Here is an 18,392-nt window from a genome sequence, read left to right as displayed (position 1 = left end):
GTCACTGGCAGCAGGAGAGGCTGTAGGATCCGTCTCTGGCAGCAGGAGAGGCTGTAGGATCAGTCACTGGCAGCAGGAGAGGCTGTAGGATCAGTCACTGGCAGCAGGAGAGGCTGTAGGATCCGTCACTGGCAGCAGGAGAGGCTGCAGGATCAGTCACTGGCAGCAGGAGAGGCTGTAGGATCCATCACTGGCAGCAGGAGAGGCTGTAGCATCCATCACTGGCAGCAGGAGAGGCTGTAGGATCTGTCACTGGCAGCAGGAGAGGATGTAGGATCAGTCACTGGCAGCAGGAGAGGCTGTAGGATCAGTCACTGGCAGCAGGAGAGGCTGTAGGGTCAGTCACTGGCAGCAGGAGAGGCTGTAGGATCCGTTACTGGCAGCAGGAGAGGCTGTAAGATCAGTCACTGGCAGCAGGAGAGGCTGTAGGATCCGTCACTGGCAGCAGGAGAGGCTGTAGGGTCCGTCACTGGCAGCAGGAGAGGCTGTAGGATCTGTCACTGGCAGCAGGAGAGGCTGTAGGATCAGTCACTGGCAGCAGAAGAGGCTGTAGGGTCCGTCACTGGCAGCAGGAGAGGCTGGAGGATCAGTCACTGGCAGCAGAAGAGGCTGTAGGGTCCATCACTGGCAGCAGGAGAGGCTGTAGGATCAGTCACTGGCAGCAGGAGAGGCTGTAGGATCAGTCACTGGCAGCAGGAGAGGCTGTAGGATCTGTCACTGGCAGCAGGAGAGGCTGTAGGATCCGTCACTGGCAGCAGGAGAGGCTGTAGGATCAGTCACTGGCAGCAGGAGAGGCTGTAGGATCAGTCACTGGCAGCAGGAGAGGCTGTAGGATCTGTCACTGGCAGCAGGAGAGGCTGTAGGATCAGTCACTGGCAGCAGGAGAGGCTGTAGGATCAGTCACTGGCAGCAGGAGAGGCTGTAGGATCAGTCACTGGCAGCAGGAGAGGCTGTAGGATCTGTCACTGGCAGCAGGAGAGGCTGGAGGATCAGTCACTGGCAGCAGGAGAGGCTGTAGGATCTGTCACTGGCAGCAGGAGAGGCTGCAGGATCAGTCACTGGCAGCAGGAGAGGCTGTAGGATCCGTCACTGGCAGCAGGAGAGGCTGTAGGATCCGTCACTGGCAGCAGGAGAGGCTGTAGGATCAGTCACTGGCAGCAGGAGAGGCTGTAGGATCAGTCACTGGCAGCAGGAGAGGCTGTAGGATCCGTCACTGGCAGCAGGAGAGGCTGTAGGATCAGTCACTGGCAGCAGGAGAGGCTGTAGGATCAGTCACTGGCTGCCGCAGAGGCTGTAGGATCAGTCACAGGCAGCATGAGAGGCTGTAGGATCAGTCACTGGCAGCAGGAGAGGCTGTAGGATCAGTCAGAGGCAGCAGGAGAGGCTGTAGGATCAGTCACTGGCAGCAGGAGAGGCTGTAGGATCAGTCACTGGCAGCAGGAGAGGCTGTAGGATCAGTCACTGGCAGCAGGAGAGGCTGTAAGATCAGTCACTGGCAGCAGGAGAGGCTGTAGCATCCATCACTGGCAGCAGGAAAGGCTGTAGCATCCATCACTGGCAGCAGGAGAGGCTGTAGGATCTGTCACTGGCAGCAGGAGAGGCTGTAGGATCAGTCACTGGCAGCAGGAGAGGCTGTAGGATCAGTCACTGGCAGCAGGAGAGGCTGTAGAGTCAGTCACTGGCAGCAGGAGAGGCTGTAGGATCCGTTACTGGCAGCAGGAGAGGCTGTAAGATCAGTCACTGGCAGCAGGAGAGGCTGTAGGATCCGTCACTGGCAGCAGGAGAGGCTGTAGGATCAGTCACTGGCAGCAGGAGAGGCTGTAGGATCCGTCACTGGCAGCAGGAGAGGCTGTAGGATCCGTCACTGGCAGCAGGAGAGGCTGTAGGATCCATCACTGGCAGCAGGAGAGGCTGTAGGATGTGTCACTGGCAGCAGGAGAGGCTGTAGGATCCGTCACTGGCAGCAGGAGAGGCTGTAGGATCCGTCACTGGCAGCAGGAGAGGCTGTAGGATCCGTCACTGGCAGCAGGAGAGGCTGTAGGATCAGTCACTGGCAGCAGGAGAGGCTGTAGGATCAGTCACTGGCAGCAGGAGAGGCTGTGGGATCTGTCACCGGCAGCAGGAGAGGCTGTAGGATCAGTCACCGGCAGCAGAAGAGGCTGTAGGATCAGTCACCGGCAGCAGGAGAGGCTGTAGGATCCGTCACCGGCAGCAGGAGAGGCTGTAGGATCAGTCACTGGCAGCAGGAGAGGCTGTAGGATCAGTCACTGGCAGCAGGAGAGGCTGTAGGATCTGTCACTGGCAGCAGGAGAGGCTGTAGGATCCGTCACTGGCAGCAGGAGAGGTTGTAGGACCCATCACTGGCAGCAGGAGAGGCTGTAGGATCCGTCACTGGCAGCAGGAAAAGTTGTAGGATCCATCACTGGCAGCAGGAGAGGCTGTAGGATCCGTCACTGGCAGCAGGAGAGGTTGTAGGATCCATCACTGGCAGCAGGAGAGGCTGTAGGATCCGTCACTGGCAGCAGGAGAGGCTGTAGGATCAGTCACCGGCAGCAGAAGAGGCTGTAGGATCAGTCACTGGCAGCAGGAGAGGCTGTAGGATCAGTCACTGGCAGCAGGAGATGCTGTAGGATCAGTCACTGGCAGCAGGAGAGGCTGTAAGATCAGTCACTGGCAGCAGGAGAGGCTGTAGCATCCATCACTGGCAGCAGGAAAGGCTGTAGCATCCGTCACTGGCAGCAGGAGAGGCTGTAGGATCAGTCACCGGCAGCAGAAGAGGCTGTAGGATCAGTCACTGGCAGCAGGAGAGGCTGTAGGATCAGTCACTGGCAGCAGGAGAGGCTGTAGGATCAGTCACCGGCAGCAGGAGAGGCTGTAGGATCAGTCACTGGCAGCAGGAGAGGCTGTAGGATCAGTCACTGGCAGCAGGAGAGGCTGTAGGATCAGTCACCGGCAGCAGAAGAGGCTGTAGGATCAGTCACTGGCAGCAGGAGAGGCTGTAGGATCAGTCACTGGCAGCAGGAGAGGCTGTAGGATCAGTCACCGGCAGCAGGAGAGGCTGTAGGATCAGTCACTGGCAGCAGGGGAGGCTGTAGGATCAGTCACTGGCAGCAGGAGAGGCTGTAGCATCCGTCACTGGCAGCAGGAGAGGCTGTAGGATCAGTCACTGGCAGCAGGAGAGGCTGTAGGATCAGTCACTGGCAGCAGGAGAGGCTGTAGGATCCGTTACTGGCAGCAGGAGAGGCTGTAAGATCAGTCACTGGCAGCAGGAGAGGCTGTAGGATCCGTCACTGGCAGCAGGAGAGGCTGTAGGATCTGTCACTGGCAGCAGGAGAGGCTGTAGGATCCGTCACTGGCAGCAGGAGAGGCTGTAGGATCCGTCACTGGCAGCAGGAGAGGCTGTAGGATCCGTCACTGGCAGCAGGAGAGGCTGTAGGATCAGTCACTGGCAGCAGGAGAGGCTGTAGCATCCGTCACTGGCAGCAGGAGAGGCTGTAGGATCCGTCACTGGCAGCAGGAGAGGCTGTAGGATCCGTCACTGGCAGCAGGAGAGGCTGTAGGATCAGTCACTGGCAGCAGGAGAGGCTGTAGGATCAGTCACTGGCAGCAGGAGAGGCTGTGGGATCTGTCACCGGCAGCAGGAGAGGCTGTAGGATCTGTCACTGGCAGCAGGAGAGGCTGTAGGATCTGTCACAGGCAGCAGGAGAGGCTGTAGGATCCATCACTGGCAGCAGGAGAGGCTGTAGGATCTGTCACCGGCAGCAGAAGAGGCTGTAGGATCAGTCACCGGCAGCAGGAGAGGCTGTAGGATCCGTCACCGGCAGCAGGAGAGGCTGTAGGATCAGTCACTGGCAGCAGGAGAGGCTGTAGGATCTGTCACTGGCAGCAGGAGAGGCTGTAGAACAGTCACTGGCAGCAGGAGAGGCTGTAGGATCAGTCACTGACAGCAGGAGAGGCTGTAGGATGCGTCACTGGCAGCAGGAGAGGTTGTAGGATCCATCACTGGCAGCAGGAGAGGCTGTAGGATCCGTCACTGGCAGCAGGAGAGGTTGTAGGATCCGTCACTGGCAGCAGGAGAGGCTGTAGGATCCGTCACTGGCAGCAGGAGAGGTTGTAGGATCCATCACTGGCAGCAGGAGAGGCTGTAGGATCCGTCACTGGCAGCAGGAGAGGCTGCAGGATCAGTCACCGGCAGCAGAAGAGGCTGTAGGATCAGTCACTGGCAGCAGGAGAGGCTGTAGGATCAGTCACTGGCAGCAGAAGAGGCTGTAGGATCAGTCACCGGCAGCAGGAGAGGCTGTAGGATCCGTCACCGGCAGCAGGAGAGGCTGTAGGATCAGTCACTGGCAGCAGGAGAGGCTGTAGGATCAGTCACTGGCAGCAGGAGAGGCTGTAGGATCTGTCACTGGCAGCAGGAGAGGCTGTAGGATCCGTCACTGGCAGCAGGAGAGGTTGTAGGACCCATCACTGGCAGCAGGAGAGGCTGTAGGATCCGTCACTGGCAGCAGGAAAAGTTGTAGGATCCATCACTGGCAGCAGGAGAGGCTGTAGGATCCGTCACTGGCAGCAGGAGAGGTTGTAGGATCCATCACTGGCAGCAGGAGAGGCTGTAGGATCCGTCACTGGCAGCAGGAGAGGCTGTAGGATCAGTCACCGGCAGCAGAAGAGGCTGTAGGATCAGTCACTGGCAGCAGGAGAGGCTGTAGGATCAGTCACTGGCAGCAGGAGAGGCTGTAGGATCAGTCACTGGCAGCAGGAGAGGCTGTAGGATCAGTCACTGGCAGCAGAAGAGGCTGTAGGGTCCATCACTGGCAGCAGGAGAGGCTGTAGGATCAGTCACTGGCAGCAGGAGAGGCTGTAGGATCCGTCACTGGCAGCAGGAGAGGCTGTAGGACCAGTCACTGGCGGCAGGAAAGGCTGTAGGATCAGTCACTGGCAGCAGGAGAGGCTGTAGGATCCGTCACTGGCAACAGGAGAGGCTGTAGGATCTGTCACTGGCAGCAGGAGAGGCTGGAGGATCAGTCACTGGCAGCAGGAGAGGCTGTAGGATCTGTCACTGGCAGCAGGAGAGGCTGCAGGATCAGTCACTGGCAGCAGGAGAGGCTGTAGGATCCGTCACTGGCAGCAGGAGAGGCTGTAGGATCCGTCACTGGCAGCAGGAGAGGCTGTAGGATCCGTCACTGGCAGCAGGAGAGGCTGTAGGATCAGTCACTGGCAGCAGGAGAGGCTGTAGGATCAGTCACTGGCAGCAGGAGAGGCTGTAGGATCCGTCACTGGCAGCAGGAGAGGCTGTAGGATCAGTCACTGGCAGCAGGAGAGGCTGTAGGATCAGTCAGAGGCAGCAGGAGAGGCTGTAGGATCAGTCACTGGCAGCAGGAGAGGCTGTAGGATCAGTCACTGGCAGCAGGAGAGGCTTTAGGATCAGTCACTGGCAGCAGGAGAGGCTGTAGGATCAGTCACTGGCAGCAGGAGAGGCTGTAGGATCAGTCACTGGCAGCAGGAGAGGCTGTAAGATCAGTCACTGGCAGCAGGAGAGGCTGTAGCATCCATCACTGGCAGCAGGAGAGGCTGTAGCATCCATCACTGGCAGCAGGAGAGGCTGTAGGATCTGTCACTGGCAGCAGGAGAGGCTGTAGGATCAGTCACTGGCAGCAGGAGAGGCTGTAGGATCAGTCACTGGCAGCAGGAGAGGCTGTAGGGTCAGTCACTGGCAGCAGGAGAGGCTGTAGGATCCGTTACTGGCAGCAGGAGAGGCTGTAAGATCAGTCACTGGCAGCAGGAGAGGCTGTAGGATCAGTCACTGGCAGCAGAAGAGGCTGTAGGATCAGTCACTGGCAGCAGGAGAGGCTGTAGGATCAGTCACAGGCAGCAGGAGAGGCTTTAGGATCAGTCACTGGCAGCAGAAGAGGCTGTAGGGTCCGTCACTGGCAGCAGGAGAGGCTGTAGGATCAGTCACTGGCAGCAGAAGAGGCTGTAGGGTCCATCACTGGCAGCAGGAGAGGCTGTAGGATCAGTCACTGGCAGCAGGAGAGGCTGTAGGATCAGTCACTGGCAGCAGGAGAGGCTGTAGGATCTGTCACTGGCAGCAGGAGAGGCTGTAGGATCCGTCACTGGCAGCAGGAGAGGCTGTAGGATCAGTCACTGGCAGCAGGAGAGGCTGTAGGATCAGTCACTGGCAGCAGGAGAGGCTGTAGGATCTGTCACTGGCAGCAGGAGAGGCTGTAGGATCAGTCACTGGCAGCAGGAGAGGCTGTAGGATCAGTCACTGGCAGCAGGAGAGGCTGTAGGATCAGTCACTGGCAGCAGGAGAGGCTGTAGGATCCGTCACTGGCAGCAGGAGAGGCTGTAGGATCCGTCACTGGCAGCAGGAGAGGCTGTAGGATCAGTCACTGGCAGCAGGAGAGGCTGTAGGATCAGTCACTGGCAGCAGGAGAGGCTGTAGGATCCGTCACTGGCAGCAGGAGAGGCTGTAGGATCAGTCACTGGCAGCAGGAGAGGCTGTAGGATCAGTCAGAGGCAGCAGGAGAGGCTGTAGGATCAGTCACTGGCAGCAGAAGAGGCTGTAGGGTCCATCACTGGCAGCAGGAGAGGCTGTAGGATCAGTCACTGGCAGCAGGAGAGGCTGTAGGATCCGTCACTGGCAGCAGAAGAGGCTGTAGGGTCCATCACTGGCAGCAGGAGAGGCTGTAGGATCAGTCACTGGCAGCAGGAGAGGCTGTAGGATCCGTCACTGGCAGCAGGAGAGGCTGTAGGATCCGTCACTGGCAGCAGGAGAGGCTGTAGGATCAGTCACTGGCAGCAGGAGAGGCTGTAGGATCAGTCACTGGCAGCAGGAGAGGCTGTAGGATCAGTCACTGGCAGCAGGAGAGGCTGTAGGATCAGTCACTGGCAGCAGGAGAGGCTGAAGGATGTGTCACTGGCAGCAGGAGAGGCTGTAGGATCAGTCACTGGCAGCAGGAAAGGCTGTAGGATCAGTCACTGGCAGCAGGAGAGGCTGTAGGATCAGTCACTGGCAGCAGAAGAGGCTGTAGGATCAGTCACTGGCAGCAGGAGAGGCTGTAGGATCAGTCACAGGCAGCAGGAGAGGCTTTAGGATCAGTCACTGGCAGCAGGAGAGGCTGTAGGATCAGTCACTGGCAGCAGGAGAGGCTGTAGGATCAGTCACTGGCAGCAGGAGAGGCTGCAGGATCAGTCACTGGCAGCAGGAGAGGCTGTAGGATCCGTCACTGGCAGCAGGAGAGGCTGTAGGATCCGTCACTGGCAGCAGGAGAGGCTGTAGGATCAGTCACTGGCAGCAGGAGAGGCTGTAGGATCAGTCACTGGCAGCAGGAGAGGCTGTAGGATCCGTCACTGGCAGCAGGAGAGGCTGTAGGATCAGTCACTGGCAGCAGGAGAGGCTGTAGGATCAGTCAGAGGCAGCAGGAGAGGCTGTAGGATCAGTCACTGGCAGCAGGAGAGGCTGTAGGATCAGTCACTGGCAGCAGGAGAGGCTGTAGGATCAGTCACTGGCAGCAGGAGAGGCTGTAGGATCAGTCACTGGCAGCAGAAGAGGCTGTAGGGTCCATCACTGGCAGCAGGATAGGCTGTAGGATCAGTCACTGGCAGCAGGAGAGGCTGTAGGATCCGTCACTGGCAGCAGGAGAGGCTGTAGGATCAGTCACTGGCAGCAGGAGAGGCTGTAGGATCCGTCACTGACAGCAGGAGAGGCTGTAGGGTCCGTCACTGGCAGCAGGAGAGGCTGTAGGATCAGTCACTGGCAGCAGAAGAGGCTGTAGGGTCCATCACTGGCAGCAGGAGAGGCTGTAGGATCAGTCACTGGCAGCAGGAGAGGCTGTAGGATCAGTCACTGGCAGCAGGAGAGGCTGTAGGATCCCTCACTGGCAGCAGGAGAGGCTGTAGGATCAGTCACTGGCAGCAGGAGAGGCTGTAGGATCTGTCACTGGCAGCAGGAGAGGCTGTAGGATCTGTCACTGGCAGCAGGAGAGGCTGTAGGATCAGTCACTGGCAGCAGGAGAGGCTGTAGGATCTGTCACTGGCAGCAGGAGAGGCTGTAGGATCAGTCACTGGCAGCAGGAGAGGCTGTAGGATCCGTCACTGGCAGCAGGAGAGGCTGTAGGATCCGTCACTGGCAGCAGGAGAGGCTGTAGGATCAGTCACTGGCAGCAGGAGAGGCTGTAGGATCAGTCACTGGCAGCAGGAGAGGCTGTAGGATCAGTCACTGGCAGCAGGAGAGGCTGTAGGATCAGTCACTGGCAGCAGGAGAGGCTGTAGGATCAGTCACTGGCAGCAGGAGAGGCTGAAGGATGTGTCAATGGCAGCAGGAGAGGCTGTAGGATCAGTCACTGGCAGCAGGAAAGGCTGTAGGATCAGTCACTGGCAGCAGGAGAGGCTGTAGGATCAGTCACTGGCAGCAGAAGAGGCTGTAGGATCAGTCACTGGCAGCAGGAGAGGCTGTAGGATCAGTCACAGGCAGCAGGAGAGGCTTTAGGATCAGTCACTGGCAGCAGGAGAGGCTGTAGGATCAGTCACTGGCAGCAGGAGAGGCTGCAGGATCAGTCACTGGCAGCAGGAGAGGCTGTAGGATCCGTCACTGGCAGCAGGAGAGGCTGTAGGATCCGTCACTGGCAGCAGGAGAGGCTGTAGGATCAGTCACTGGCAGCAGGAGAGGCTGTAGGATCAGTCACTGGCAGCAGGAGAGGCTGTAGGATCCGTCACTGGAAGCAGGAGAGGCTGTAGGATCAGTCACTGGCAGCAGGAGAGGCTGTAGGATCAGTCACCGGCAGCAGAAGAGGCTGTAGGATCAGTCACCGGCAGCAGGAGAGGCTGTAGGATCCGTCACCGGCAGCAGGAGAGGCTGTAGGATCAGTCACTGGCAGCAGGAGAGGCTGTAGGATCAGTCACTGGCAGCAGGAGAGGCTGTAGGATCTGTCACTGGCAGCAGGAGAGGCTGTAGGATCCGTCACTGGCAGCAGGAGAGGTTGTAGGACCCATCACTGGCAGCAGGAGAGGCTGTAGGATCCGTCACTGGCAGCAGGAAAAGTTGTAGGATCCATCACTGGCAGCAGGAGAGGCTGTAGGATCCGTCACTGGCAGCAGGAGAGGTTGTAGGATCCATCACTGGCAGCAGGAGAGGCTGTAGGATCCGTCACTGGCAGCAGGAGAGGCTGTAGGATCAGTCACCGGCAGCAGAAGAGGCTGTAGGATCAGTCACTGGCAGCAGGAGAGGCTGTAGGATCAGTCACTGGCAGCAGGAGAGGCTGTAGGATCAGTCACCGGCAGCAGGAGAGGCTGTAGGATCAGTCACTGGCAGCAGGAGAGGCTGTAGGATCAGTCACTGGCAGCAGGAGAGGCTGTAGGATCAGTCACCGGCAGCAGAAGAGGCTGTAGGATCAGTCACTGGCAGCAGGAGAGGCTGTAGGATCAGTCACTGGCAGCAGGAGAGGCTGTAGGATCAGTCACCGGCAGCAGGAGAGGCTGTAGGATCAGTCACTGGCAGCAGGGGAGGCTGTAGGATCAGTCACTGGCAGCAGGAGAGGCTGTAGCATCCGTCACTGGCAGCAGGAGAGGCTGTAGGATCAGTCACTGGCAGCAGGAGAGGCTGTAGGATCAGTCACTGGCAGCAGGAGAGGCTGTAGGATCCGTTACTGGCAGCAGGAGAGGCTGTAAGATCAGTCACTGGCAGCAGGAGAGGCTGTAGGATCCGTCACTGGCAGCAGGAGAGGCTGTAGGATCTGTCACTGGCAGCAGGAGAGGCTGTAGGATCCGTCACTTGCAGCAGGAGAGGCTGTAGGATCCGTCACTGGCAGCAGGAGAGGCTGTAGGATCCGTCACTGGCAGCAGGAGAGGCTGTAGGATCAGTCACTGGCAGCAGGAGAGGCTGTAGCATCCGTCACTGGCAGCAGGAGAGGCTGTAGGATCCGTCACTGGCAGCAGGAGAGGCTGTAGGATCCGTCACTGGCAGCAGGAGAGGCTGTAGGATCAGTCACTGGCAGCAGGAGAGGCTGTAGGATCAGTCACTGGCAGCAGGAGAGGCTGTGGGATCTGTCACCGGCAGCAGGAGAGGCTGTAGGATCTGTCACTGGCAGCAGGAGAGGCTGTAGGATCTGTCACAGGCAGCAGGAGAGGCTGCAGGATCAGTCACTGGCAGCAGGAGAGGCTGTAGGATCCGTCACTGGCAGCAGGAGAGGCTGTAGGATCCGTCACTGGCAGCAGGAGAGGCTGTAGGATCAGTCACTGGCAGCAGGAGAGGCTGTAGGATCAGTCACTGGCAGCAGGAGAGGCTGTAGGATCCGTCACTGGCAGCAGGAGAGGCTGTAGGATCAGTCACTGGCAGCAGGAGAGGCTGTAGGATCAGTCACCGGCAGCAGAAGAGGCTGTAGGATCAGTCACCGGCAGCAGGAGAGGCTGTAGGATCCGTCACCGGCAGCAGGAGAGGCTGTAGGATCAGTCACTGGCAGCAGGAGAGGCTGTAGGATCAGTCACTGGCAGCAGGAGAGGCTGTAGGATCTGTCACTGGCAGCAGGAGAGGCTGTAGGATCCGTCACTGGCAGCAGGAGAGGTTGTAGGACCCATCACTGGCAGCAGGAGAGGCTGTAGGATCCGTCACTGGCAGCAGGAAAAGTTGTAGGATCCATCACTGGCAGCAGGAGAGGCTGTAGGATCCGTCACTGGCAGCAGGAGAGGTTGTAGGATCCATCACTGGCAGCAGGAGAGGCTGTAGGATCCGTCACTGGCAGCAGGAGAGGCTGTAGGATCAGTCACCGGCAGCAGAAGAGGCTGTAGGATCAGTCACTGGCAGCAGGAGAGGCTGTAGGATCAGTCACTGGCAGCAGGAGAGGCTGTAGGATCAGTCACCGGCAGCAGGAGAGGCTGTAGGATCAGTCACTGGCAGCAGGAGAGGCTGTAGGATCAGTCACTGGCAGCAGGAGAGGCTGTAGGATCAGTCACCGGCAGCAGAAGAGGCTGTAGGATCAGTCACTGGCAGCAGGAGAGGCTGTAGGATCAGTCACTGGCAGCAGGAGAGGCTGTAGGATCAGTCACCGGCAGCAGTAGAGGCTGTAGGATCAGTCACTGGCAGCAGGGGAGGCTGTAGGATCAGTCACTGGCAGCAGGAGAGGCTGTAGCATCCGTCACTGGCAGCAGGAGAGGCTGTAGGATCAGTCACTGGCAGCAGGAGAGGCTGTAGGATCAGTCACTGGCAGCAGGAGAGGCTGTAGGATCCGTTACTGGCAGCAGGAGAGGCTGTAAGATCAGTCACTGGCAGCAGGAGAGGCTGTAGGATCCGTCACTGGCAGCAGGAGAGGCTGTAGGATCTGTCACTGGCAGCAGGAGAGGCTGTAGGATCCGTCACTGGCAGCAGGAGAGGCTGTAGGATCCGTCACTGGCAGCAGGAGAGGCTGTAGGATCCGTCACTGGCAGCAGGAGAGGCTGTAGGATCAGTCACTGGCAGCAGGAGAGGCTGTAGCATCCGTCACTGGCAGCAGGAGAGGCTGTAGGATCCGTCACTGGCAGCAGGAGAGGCTGTAGGATCCGTCACTGGCAGCAGGAGAGGCTGTAGGATCAGTCACTGGCAGCAGGAGAGGCTGTAGGATCAGTCACTGACAGCAGGAGAGGCTGTAGGATGCGTCACTGGCAGCAGGAGAGGTTGTAGGATCCATCACTGGCAGCAGGAGAGGCTGTAGGATCCGTCACTGGCAGCAGGAGAGGTTGTAGGATCCGTCACTGGCAGCAGGAGAGGCTGTAGGATCCGTCACTGGCAGCAGGAGAGGTTGTAGGATCCATCACTGGCAGCAGGAGAGGCTGTAGGATCCGTCACTGGCAGCAGGAGAGGCTGCAGGATCAGTCACCGGCAGCAGAAGAGGCTGTAGGATCAGTCACTGGCAGCAGGAGAGGCTGTAGGATCAGTCACTGGCAGCAGGAGAGGCTGTAGGATCAGTCACCGGCAGCAGGAGAGGCTGTAGGAGCAGTCACTGGCAGCAGGAGAGGCTGTAGGATCAGTCACTGGCAGCAGGAGAGGCTGTAGCATCCGTCACTGGCAGCAGGAGAGGCTGTAGGATCCGTCACTGGCAGCAGGAGAGGCTGTAGGATCAGTCACTGGCAGCAGGAGAGGCTGTAGGATCCGTCACTGGCAGCAGGAGAGGCTGTAGGATCAGTCACTGGCAGCAGGAGAGGCTGTAGGAGCAGTCACTGGCAGCAGGAGAGGCTGTAGGATCAGTCACTGGCAGCAGGAGAGGCTGTAGCATCCGTCACTGGCAGCAGGAGAGGCTGTAGGATCCGTCACTGGCAGCAGGAGAGGCTGTAGGATCAGTCACTGGCAGCAGGAGAGGCTGTAGGATCCGTCACTGGCAGCAGGAGAGGCTGTAGCATCCGTCACTGGCAGCAGGAGAGGCTGTAGGATCAGTCACTGGCAGCAGGAGAGGCTGTAGGATCAGTCACTGGCAGCAGGAGAGGCTGTAGGATCAGTCACTGGCAGCAGGAGAGGCTGTAGGATCAGTCACTGGCAGCAGAAGAGGCTGTAGGGTCCATCACTGGCAGCAGGAGAGGCTGTAGGATCAGTCACTGGCAGCAGGAGAGGCTGTAGGATCCGTCACTGGCAGCAGGAGAGGCTGTAGGACCAGTCACTGGCGGCAGGAAAGGCTGTAGGATCAGTCACTGGCAGCAGAAGAGGCTGTAGGATCCGTCACCGGCAGCAGGAGAGGCTATAGGATCAGTCACTGGCAGCAGGAGAGGCTGTAGGATTCGTCACTGGCAGCAGGAGAGGCTGTAGGATCCCTCACTGGCAGCAGGAGAGGCTGTAGGATGTGTCACTGGCAGCAGGAGAGGCTGTAGGATTCGTCACTGGCAGCAGGAGAGGCTGTAGGATCAGTCACTGGCAGCAGGAGAGGCTGTAGGATCAGTCACTGGCAGCAGGAGAGGCTGTAGGATCCGTCACTGGCAACAGGAGAGGCTGTAGGATCTGTCACTGGCAGCAGGAGAGGCTGGAGGATCAGTCACTGGCAGCAGGAGAGGCTGTAGGATCTGTCACTGGCAGCAGGAGAGGCTGCAGGATCAGTCACTGGCAGCAGGAGAGGCTGTAGGATCCGTCACTGGCAGCAGGAGAGGCTGTAGGATCCGTCACTGGCAGCAGGAGAGGCTGTAGGATCCGTCACTGGCAGCAGGAGAGGCTGTAGGATCAGTCACTGGCAGCAGGAGAGGCTGTAGGATCAGTCACTGGCAGCAGGAGAGGCTGTAGGATCCGTCACTGGCAGCAGGAGAGGCTGTAGGATCAGTCACTGGCAGCAGGAGAGGCTGTAGGATCAGTCAGAGGCAGCAGGAGAGGCTGTAGGATCAGTCACTGGCAGCAGGAGAGGCTGTAGGATCAGTCACTGGCAGCAGGAGAGGCTGTAGGATCAGTCACTGGCAGCAGGAGAGGCTGTAGGATCAGTCACTGGCAGCAGGAGAGGCTGTAGGATCAGTCACTGGCAGCAGGAGAGGCTGTAGGATCAGTCACTGGCAGCAGGAGAGGCTGTAAGATCAGTCACTGGCAGCAGGAGAGGCTGTAGCATCCATCACTGGCAGCAGGAGAGGCTGTAGCATCCATCACTGGCAGCAGGAGAGGCTGTAGGATCTGTCACTGGCAGCAGGAGAGGCTGTAGGATCAGTCACTGGCAGCAGGAGAGGCTGTAGGATCAGTCACTGGCAGCAGGAGAGGCTGTAGGGTCAGTCACTGGCAGCAGGAGAGGCTGTAGGATCCGTTACTGGCAGCAGGAGAGGCTGTAAGATCAGTCACTGGCAGCAGGAGAGGCTGTAGGATCCGTCAATGGCAGCAGGAGAGGCTGTAGGGTCCGTCACTGGCAGCAGGAGAGGCTGTAGGATCTGTCACTGGCAGCAGGAGAGGCTGTAGGATCAGTCACTGGCAGCAGAAGAGGCTGTAGGGTCCGTCACTGGCAGCAGGAGTGGCTGTAGGATCAGTCACTGGCAGCAGAAGAGGCTTATAGGGTCCATCACTGGCAGCAGGAGAGGCTGTAGGATCAGTCACTGGCAGCAGGAGAGGCTGTAGGATCAGTCACTGGCAGCAGAAGAGGCTGTAGGATCCGTCACCGGCAGCAGGAGAGGCTGTAGGATCAGTCACTGGCAGCAGGAGAGGCTGTAGGATCAGTCACCGGCAGCAGGAGAGGCTGTAGGATCTGTCACTGGCAGCAGGAGAGGCTGTAGGATCTGTCACTGGCAGCAGGAGAGTCTGTAGGATCAGTCACTGGCAGCAGGAGAGGCTGTAGGATCTGTCACTGGCAGCAGGAGAGGCTGGAGGATCAGTCACTGGCAGCAGGAGAGGCTGTAGGATCTGTCACTGGCAGCAGGAGAGGCTGTAGGATCAGTCACTGGCAGCAGGAGAGGCTGTAGGATCCGTCACTGGCAGCAGGAGAGGCTGTAGGATCCGTCACTGGCAGCAGGAGAGGCTGTAGGATCAGTCACTGGCAGCAGGAGAGGCTGTAGGATCAGTCACTGGCAGCAGGAGAGGCTGTAGGGTCCATCACTGGCAGCAGAAGAGGCTGTAAGATCAGTCACTGGCTGCAGGAGATGCTGTAGGATCAGTCACAGGCAGCAGGAGAGGCTGTAGGATCAGTCACAGGCAGCAGGAGAGGCTGTAGGATCAGTCACTGGCAGCAGGAGAGGCTGTAGGATCAGTCACTGGCAGCAGGAGAGGCTGTAAGATCAGTCACTGGCAGCAGGAGAGGCTGTAGGATCTGTCACTGGCAGCAGGAGAGGCTGTAGGATCTGTCACTGGCAGCAGGAGAGGCTGTAGGATCAGTCACTGGCAGCAGGAGAGGCTGAAGGATGTGTCACTGGCAGCAGGAGAGGCTGTAGGATCAGTCACTGGCAGCAGGAAAGGCTGTAGGATCAGTCACAGGCAGCAGGAGAGGCTGTAGGATCAGTCACTGGCAGCAGGAGAGGCTGTAGGTTCCGTCACTGGCAGCAGGAGAGGCTGTAGGGTCCGTCACTGGCAGCAGGAGAGGCTGTAGGATCAGTCACTGGCAGCAGAAGAGGCTGTCGGGTCCATCACTGGCAGCAGGAGAGGCTGTAGGATCAGTCACTGGCAGCAGGAGAGGCTGTAGGATCAGTCACTGGCAGCAGAAGAGGCTGTAGGATCAGTCACTGGCAGCAGGAGAGGCTGTAGGATCTGTCACTGGCAGCAGGAGAGGCTGTAGGATCAGTCACTGGCAGCAGGAGAGGCTGTAGGACCAGTCACTGGCAGCAGGAGAGGCTGTAGGATCTGTCACTGGCAGCAGGAGAGGCTGTAGGATCTGTCACAGGCAGCAGGAGAGGCTGTAGGATCCGTCACTGGCAGCAGGAGAGGCTGTAGGATCTGTCACTGGCAGCAGGAGAGGCTGTAGGATCCGTCACTGGCAGCAGGAGAGGCTGTAGGATCTGTCACTGGCAGCAGGAGAGGCTGTAGGATCAGTCAGAGGCAGCAGGAGAGGCTGTAGGATCAGTCACAGGCAGCAGGAGAGGCTGTAGGATCAGTCACTGGCAGCAGGAGAGGCTGTAGGATCTGTCCCTAGCAGCAGGAGAGGCTGTAGCATCCATCATTGGCAGCAGGAGAGGCTGTAGGATCAGTCACTGGCAGCAGGAGAGGCTGTAGGATCCGTCACTGGCAGCAGCAGAGGCTGTAGGATCTGTCACTGGCAGCAGGAGAGGTTGTAGGATCTGTCACTGGCAGCAGGAGAGGCTGTAGGATCAGTCACAGGCAGCAGGAGAGGCTGTAGGATCAGTCACTGGCAGCAGGAGAGGCTGTAGGATCAGTCACTGGCAGCAGGAGAGGCTGTAGGATCAGTCAGAGGCAGCAGGAGACGCTGTAGGATCAGTCACTGGCAGCAGGAGAGGCTGTAGGATCAGTCACTGGCAGCAGGAGAGGCTGTAGGATCAGTCACTGGCAGCAGGAGAGGCTGTAGGATCAGTCACTGGCAGCAGGAGAGGCTGTAGGATCAGTCACCGGCAGCAGGAGAGGCTGTAGGATCTGTCACTGGCAGCAGGAGAGGCTGTAGGATCAGTCAGAGGCAGCAGGAGAGGCTGTAGGATCAGTCACCGGCAGCAGGAGAGGCTGTAGGATCTCTTGTAGTATTGTCTTTGCAGTCTCCTCTCCCCACCAGACCTCTCGTATCCAAGCATCTGTCCTTGATTTTTCAGACCCCTAAGTCTTCTCTGCGATACATCAGAACTGGATCCAAAAGAATCTCATCCTGACTCCTTGTCATGAGCCTCAGCAGCCTCAGGGGCACCGGGGGTCATTGTGTCAGGTCCCTCCTGGCAGATTCCATTCTTCTGCAGGGTGACGGCCTCGGACATCTCACATAGTGTCAGTATCAGGATCCTGTTGGCCAGAAATGCTGCTGTCTGGAGACATTATATAACCTTGAGAGTTATTGCTCTGATGGCAGCCATGACATCGGGGACACCCAGCACCCATACCGTGATGTCACATATGAGATCATGGACTTGCTGGGTCACCAGGATGGACTGCAGCAACCACCTTATGTTTCCAGCATTGTCCTGGTATCTGCTCTGGAGCGACATTATACCTTTTCTTGATGCCAAATACGGATGTACCACCCTGGAGCGGGTCTAGCGGAGCCACTGGACTGGGCTGCAGCGGTTCTGGTGCTGCGCAATGGCTGCAGAAACCATCTCAGGCCACCAGTAGGGACAAGGAAACTGGAGAAGAATGGGGAAGGGTGAGGAGAGGGTTCAGTTTGTGGCCACCACCTGCACAGTCATTCTTATTGGGGATGATATGGGTCGGTTCTGTGGACCGTGTGATGGGGGGGGGGGGGGTCGTTACATTCCACACCATGTATATACTGCATATATTTCCCAGGACAGGGACGTGTATAGACATGTGGAGGGTCAGGAAGTCCGGTGGAGCTGCTGGAGGACACTACTTCTTCCGCTTCTCACTTCTCCTTTTGGTTGTGAGCGAGCAGCAGGAATATGTGGTGTCTCTGCCTCCTGTGCGTCCTCCTGCCCCCGGTACAAGGTACGTGACCCCATAGAGGACGGTGCAGGGTCTACTAGGTGTATGGGGGAGAATGGTGGCTCCGGGCCCTCAGTAGACCTCCACCAGGGAGGATCTGGGAGCTGGACCTCACCTACACATGAAGATGCTAATGTCATGGCTGCCACCAGGTCCAGACACCTCAAGGTTGTACAATTCTGCTCTCATACACCTCGCAGCACATTTTTCAAGGCTTTTAGACCTTTTTTCTGAACTTTTCCGACTTTTCTGACTAAGGCAGCGCCGCCATTAGCGTGAGCTCGTGAGAAAGAGGCGCGGCTCGCAGGAAGTCATCCGCGCACTAAAAATTCTGGCGCGCAGTTTAGGCTGAATTCACACATTCACTTTTCAGACGCAGTTTTTGAAGCCAAGAAGCAGGTGAGAAATTATCACGGAGAGAAGCTGCTCCTACACTTTCTCCATCCCTGGTTTAGACATCAAAAACTGCATCTGAAAAACTGAACGTGTGAACGCAGCCTTAGATACACCTACACTCAGACTGAATCCAAAAAGGCGTCTGGTCACCAAGTGATTTATCAGAAAGTATAAGATTTATCCAATAATCACAAAATAACTGATGTATAGTCACAAAAACAGCCCAAAATACTCCACTAGTCCCAATGACGTAATTCTATAGTACGGACACCTTAGTATAAAGAGAATACAAAGTACAGGAAAAAGAAGAAATCTATGAATGTGATACACAAGTGCTCAGCGCAGAGCAAAATAAATATCCAATATATATATACAGTATATACAAGGTGCCTACTAATCCAATACAGGAACCTATAAGCATCACAATGAGGACCAATAGTCACCTACCACAAGAACCCCGACACACGTCCCGCCCTCGGGGGGCAGCACTGGACTGGACCTAACCAATTAGACTGGCATGGTGACATAAGCCCCACTCAATCATGCGCAATAACAATAAATAGACACGACTCCTTAAGTTTAGTGGAATAAATTGGCCGCGATGTTTATTAAAAGGTAACCATAAAATATTTATTAATTAAATAAATCCATAAATAATTAAATAATTCAAAGCAATACATTACATAATATTTTACATACATCAATATCTAAAATCACAAAGTATTTAATAAACTAAACCAAGTCTCCCCAGCAACGGCTCCCACTAATAAACACCGCGACGACACTGGCCGGGCGGGCGCTCCAAACTACTTCTTCTTGAACAACAAAAAAGGACATGTGAGAGGAATAATATGCACAAAAGTTTCAAACATTAATAAACAATTTTTATTAGTCAAAAATACATAGTAAAATTACATGTTTAAAAGGTGGCTTCAGGAAAGTAGAAATTCACATATACAACAGCCATGATACACAGGGACAATAATAA

At 57.1% G+C, this 18,392-nt stretch overlaps 1 protein-coding gene across 4 annotated transcripts in view; it reads left to right on the top strand.

Annotated features, from left to right (window-relative positions):
- The first annotated feature begins 16,926 nt into the window (after window positions 1-16,926).
- LOC140119685 (uncharacterized) overlaps window positions 16,927-18,392 on the top strand; it is a 61,277-nt gene continuing 59,811 nt past the window's right edge. For all 4 annotated transcript variants that reach the window (XM_072138972.1, XM_072138974.1, XM_072138971.1 and 1 more), the window contains exon 1: window positions 16,927-17,011. Coding sequence is in view for 3 of the 4 variants with exons in the window: in XM_072138974.1 (XP_071995075.1) it covers window positions 16,966-17,011 (46 nt within the window). In the remaining variant the exon portion in view is untranslated. The remainder of the gene's footprint in view (window positions 17,012-18,392) is intronic.

This window comes from Engystomops pustulosus, chromosome 2, assembly GCF_040894005.1.
Source record: "Engystomops pustulosus chromosome 2, aEngPut4.maternal, whole genome shotgun sequence".
Classification (NCBI taxonomy): Eukaryota; Metazoa; Chordata; class Amphibia; order Anura; family Leptodactylidae; genus Engystomops; species Engystomops pustulosus.
Note: the sequence above shows the minus strand (reverse complement) of the source record. Positions and strands in the feature narration are given on the sequence as shown.